The sequence below is a fragment of the Echinococcus granulosus genome (assembly GCF_000524195.1).
Source record: "Echinococcus granulosus chromosome Unknown EG_S00100, whole genome shotgun sequence".
NCBI classification, from domain to species: domain Eukaryota; kingdom Metazoa; phylum Platyhelminthes; class Cestoda; order Cyclophyllidea; family Taeniidae; genus Echinococcus; species Echinococcus granulosus.
The window spans coordinates 285,850-291,174 of NW_020170480.1; the positions used below are offsets into that span (position 1 = coordinate 285,850).

General features: G+C 40.0%; 1 protein-coding gene across 1 annotated transcript in view; it reads right to left on the reverse strand. All coding sequences in view use genetic code 11, as the record gives it.

Annotated features, from left to right (window-relative positions):
• EGR_08255 (hypothetical protein) overlaps positions 1-2,646 on the reverse strand; it is a gene marked incomplete at both ends in the record, with an annotated part of 5,153 nt that extends 2,507 nt beyond the window's left edge. The window contains 9 exon segments of the mRNA XM_024497504.1: positions 682-711; positions 861-1,001; positions 1,090-1,168; positions 1,302-1,420; positions 1,592-1,714; positions 1,768-1,872; positions 1,888-2,083; positions 2,292-2,380; positions 2,601-2,646. Of these exon segments, the coding sequence (XP_024348099.1) occupies positions 682-711; positions 861-1,001; positions 1,090-1,168; positions 1,302-1,420; positions 1,592-1,714; positions 1,768-1,872; positions 1,888-2,083; positions 2,292-2,380; positions 2,601-2,646 (928 nt within the window).
• Positions 2,647-5,325: the final 2,679 nt, after the last annotated feature.

Genomic DNA, 5,325 nt, shown 5'->3' on the forward strand with positions numbered 1-5,325 from the left:
GAATTTTATAAGGCTGACAATGTAATGCGAACAATGCTCTTTTTATTCCCCTTTTATCGTGCCAATATTTGCAAAATACTACTATTTGGATTGTATTATTCGAGTCACTTTTTTCCTTACACTTTTTGTACATTTGCTCTACACATTATTGTCGGTTCCAAAAGTAAAGTGTGATGGAACATTGGCTCTATATCTACGCAAATTGCTACGATTTTTAAACAAAAAATCGGTAGATGTGCTTTTGGAATTTTTGGCTACATGCCTTGGGTGGGCTGGTGGGCAATGTGTGTCGGATAGAGGGGGCTGAGGACTGAATGTAGGCTTAAACACAACATGCCCACAGTGTAGCTTAATTGTATCGAAAAACACGACAGGAATTAGTGGAGTTGCGAATTCTGGAACGGAAAACATCTTCACTAGCTTTACATAACATTTTTAATCATGGTGCAATTCAATTCACTTACTCGTTGTAACCTGATAACCTAAAAGATATGTCGAGCAAATAATTCTAATATATATATATATATCTATAATATTGAATGAACACGGACTATTCCTTAGCAGTCTAATGTACTTCACGGCTTTTAAAGAAGTTTGCAAAGAAGAAGTAGAACTGCATTTTAATGCACAAGGTGATGCTTGACATTTACACCGTTGTGGAGGTCATGCACTTGAACTCACTGTTGCATTCCTCTATTTCTGGCGATGTACCTAAAGCAATGCAGAGTTGTCAGTTACTTTGAATAAACTGTGTGTTGCTCAAGCTCAATGCACACATTACACCGTGAAATATTGTTAACCAAGGCACTGATTGCAAAGAAATTCGTTGATCTAGCAAATCGTTTGGGATGTCCACTCACCTTCTTGTGTCCAGTCAATATTGACTGTCAATGCTTTATTTCCTGCAGACCACTCAATTGTGGTATAATTGACAGTGTCATTCCGTGTAATATTTAAAACAAATGTTCTCAGGTCGGATCCTGTATCATTCGACATATTACCTTGAATGAGTGGAAGAAAGTGCAATTAGCATGCCACTTGCATTAATGAGCATGGCAAATGGCTCGACTGAAAGTGCATCAAACTCACGGCAGAAAGGTGAATGAGATACTTCCAGACTCGTTCCTGTCCATCTACACTTCAGTTGGCCATTCACTATTAGGGCAGCCTATATTGCAATGAGGAAGAATGGAGAGAATTATGAGCACAAAAGCATGGGCAGTTGAAGACCGGTGCTAGGCGAAAATTGTGAGAAATGGAGGAGGCCGTTCAGCTAACAAGTATAAAAAGGATTTACGCACCACACTTTGGCTTCTTGCACCTTGGGCAGCTAATGCGACTTCGACATTCGGTTGCCCTTTCCCAAATCGAGAAAGTGGAAACGACGTCTGCAAATCGACTTCATCTGTATGCAAAACACCTAGAGATTACACTTGCCAACTCTACTTGCCCTCAACTGTCAAGTGAATGAAGGGCTCAAGGATCACATAAACCACAGTGACCGCATGAATTGCTGCTTCCCAAGGAAGGCATTTACAAGCGTTTATCTTGCAAAAGTTCGGCACACATTTCTTCAGCTCTATCTACTCACCTTGCTTTGGCTTCTGAAAAGTACAAGTTGGCACGAAAAATGCTGCAGACGTGAGAAAATATAGACTTAATATTTGTAATGCCTCCTGTTTGGATACGTCCTTCAGAGTGATGTTGACACTTTCTAAAATTACATACAATGTTCCCATATAGTTACGAATGATTTGGTTTCTTAACCTTTGCCTAGGCACATGAATATTGTGCAGTCCCTACTACCACTTTTACGCAGAATCAACGTGCAGTAGTTCACGTTGTCGATGTACCAAACAAAGTGTTGATACCCTTAACTAGTCACACGGGAGAGGTTACTTATTATAATAGACAAATAATTGAATGGTGAGAGCTGTGCATAGAAGAGAGGAGTTTTGTCCAAGTTCTGCTTACCTTCATCCATTTCACAAGGGGAACCCCACTCCTGATTACCATTAAGATAACACTTGCCATCTTTTATGCCGATCGGAATTCGTATGCCATCTATCAATGCCACTATCGACTAAAACAAATTAAAACGTTAACTGTAGCCTTTAATGCATGGGCATGCAAGTCAAATGACAGGGCGATATGGAATTTTATGGCACGCATTAGCTATGCCAATCCAAAAGACTGCCATATACGATGTAAAACTGTGTTGAAGAAGCCTACATAAGAGTGTTTACCAACATGTTAAAAAGCGTCTATTTATACACAGGTGTCATGCATACGGCTTTTTTGGGAAGACGGAAATACATAGTTGGTGATTGTCCCGCAGGTGTTCCAACGATTCGAGAACCCCATAGCACTGGCTCAGCTCCTGTTTCGCAGATGTAAACATGCATTTAAATTTTTTAAAATGCATTTTGCAAATGCGTATTTAATTTGTGAGTTTAAAGCGACGACGATTTTAATGTTATGTGTAACGAAAATTGCCTACTTCTTCAGGCCAAACTTATCATTAATGCGTGCATTAGGTTGTAAAGTACCGTGACGCGATCAGTAACTAATTAAGTTAAAATGGATAAATGAATACCCACCCGAGTAGTAGGCGACAGTAATAAGGAAGACGGCAATTTTCAGCATGACACACGTTCATGACTAGCAAACTGCCTTGTGTGTATTTATATGTTCTCCAATTTGATCGCATCACTGTGGTTAGTTGATTAAGTGAAAGAGCAGTTGCAGCAGCAAATAGAGGTCCCTCAGCACCGCATTGTTTTTCATTGCGTCGTAGCCAGAAACGCGTGGGTGTGGGTGTGGCGCTTACGGCGAGTTCTCTCATGCTTAGTGCGCACGTGCTTGCAGTGAAGCTGTGTAGAAAAATCCAAATGCGCCTTTTCCGTCGTAAATTGTCGTTTCTGCAACTAAAAAAAGAAAGCGTCCGTATAATTGTGGTGAATCATGGAGTAAATCGTGTGAAAGTAATCGCTCCACTAATTTTATTTCTCCCTCATAACTTTAAAACTGGTAAAATCTTCTAGCTTAGATAATATACGCAATTGCAATTGGTGACGACTTCATTTTAAAGACAGTGATGAATGCTTGACATCGCTCGAAACGAGCTGAATCTCATTTTACACTAAGAATGAAGACCAAAATGAGACACTGCCCGATTAAGAGGTACACTTTATATGACCTTCGCTTGTCTACATTTCGCTGATGTTCCACATTTCTGCCTCTGGCCGTGTGTTCGTCCACCTGCTGACTTATAATACGTAGCATGTTCAGGGGATAATTTTTAAAGACTGTTTTGCTCGAGTGAAGATTAATGGGAAAATGTTCTCTAATTAAAGTTATTGAAGCTTACCAGCAACAAATATGTCTGCCGTGGTATGGAGTGAGCCGAATTTTTTAAAAGAAAGCTTATGTGTTTGTAGTAGGTCGAAGTTGGTATCAGCGAATCACGTCAATGTTCATGGTCAAGAATTAAGGATAATGCCACCGAAAGGTGGTTTTGTGAGGAGTCAAATGACCTCCAAAGTAAAAAATAATCTGTGCACTCCAGGCTTTATCCGAAAGACCACCCGGTTGATCGAATTACCCTTAAGTATGAAAATTCATTCAATTGGCACCAAATATCTTGGCCTCACATGCCACCGAGTGTGGCAATGCTCAATGACTGTGTTGATTATGCCCTATTTTAGTTTCGCTTTACAATTGCCTCCTAATACCCTCATCTTGCCTAATATTTAGCCTCTATTGTATTTTTTTATACTGAATTTTAATTTCAGTCGATTTTACGAAAAATGAGAATGAGGATTTGAGGATAGTTTATGGGGATTTTCCAAAGAAAGTGAACGTCTCCTACTGAAGCTTCCTTTTCCCTAGCAATAGCGCTTTAGTGGTTGTATGTGTCAATTATAGGCAAAATGGTGCGCACAAATAATTAAACGTTTGCAGTGGCTCAAGTGTATCATCACCGAATATCTCCCACAGTATTAATGCACTCACGAAATTAAAGCAGTGGAATACCCACACTTAATTTGCGTTTTAGTGATTTATTTTGAGCTGACAGTATTCACTACACGGAAATATTTTACTGACTGGAGCATATTTGAGCAACGTCATTGTCGATGCTAAGTGATATTGATGTCCTCTGGACAGTGTGATTCTCCTGTGGTGACCTTGTCGTTGCCTTTTACACGAAATACAACAGCACACTTCACGCTTGCTCCCAATGCATCAAGGCTTCAATGGTGATTTTACAATGTCGTAAATGCCATTCTAACGCAATAACTAGAATCCAAAATTACTCAAGCATCTACATCATTTACTGAAGAACACATGGTGAAAGTAATGTTTGTTTCCAATTGCAGGAAACTCGTCCATATCTCGTAATCCTAGATAGGCGTGATTTTGGTGTCAGTCTTGTGAATAGCAGTTTGATTGTGTGTACACATAGCATTTTGATAAAGAAGTCACACGTCCGAAAATCGCCGTCTCAATGGTGACAACGTGTGCACCAGTAAAATTCAGGATTCTCGTGTAGGAACGTGCGCGTCCAAACAGGTTGCATTTCTACCACATTTGTGCAGGTAAGTCAAGACTTATCAGATCGTAGGGCATTCATCACGGAACAATTGCATCTGATGGCGTGTGCCACTCTGCCAAAGGCACCTCATGCCCATGAAGCCTACAAGTGTTTGCGTCGAGACCATTAGCTTGGACTTGGGTATTAAAAGAACATAACCACCCAGCCTCACTGTAAGTAGCATTTAAACTAATAAAAGCAGCATTAACTGACAACCTTTTAGTGACAAATCATCATCTCTGGTTAGTATAAGCACAAAGCACTTTAACACACATCTCTCGCCATTGTATGTTTAGCCATGTAAATCTTATAAAAGAATATCAAGAAACATATTCCAATAGTGCCACAATCACTGGTTCGTGTGGTATGCAATTCAGTAGTGCAGGCCAGTCGGTTATTTTACGGCAGCCTCTTAAATGGTGTGCAACTCATCCACTCCAATTGATAACTAAGGGATATCAGGGTGTAGGCCAAACTCTGTGGGAATTTTTAACGTCAAGTGCAAAAAAACATTAAGTATATGGGTACTAGTGGTCTTCTTGCATCATACGGTGAGATAAGCAGTGAGGCAATTAATTTATACTGACTCTTGCATATCGTCGCATCAATTTCTCACAAGTAGTGATCAATCCCTTAGAGTGTGTCAGTCATTCACTCTCAGCGGGGAGCGTATAGTTAGGCATGGATGCAGCTCTTAAATTAAGATTTCTTGTAAACAAGGGGCATGTATC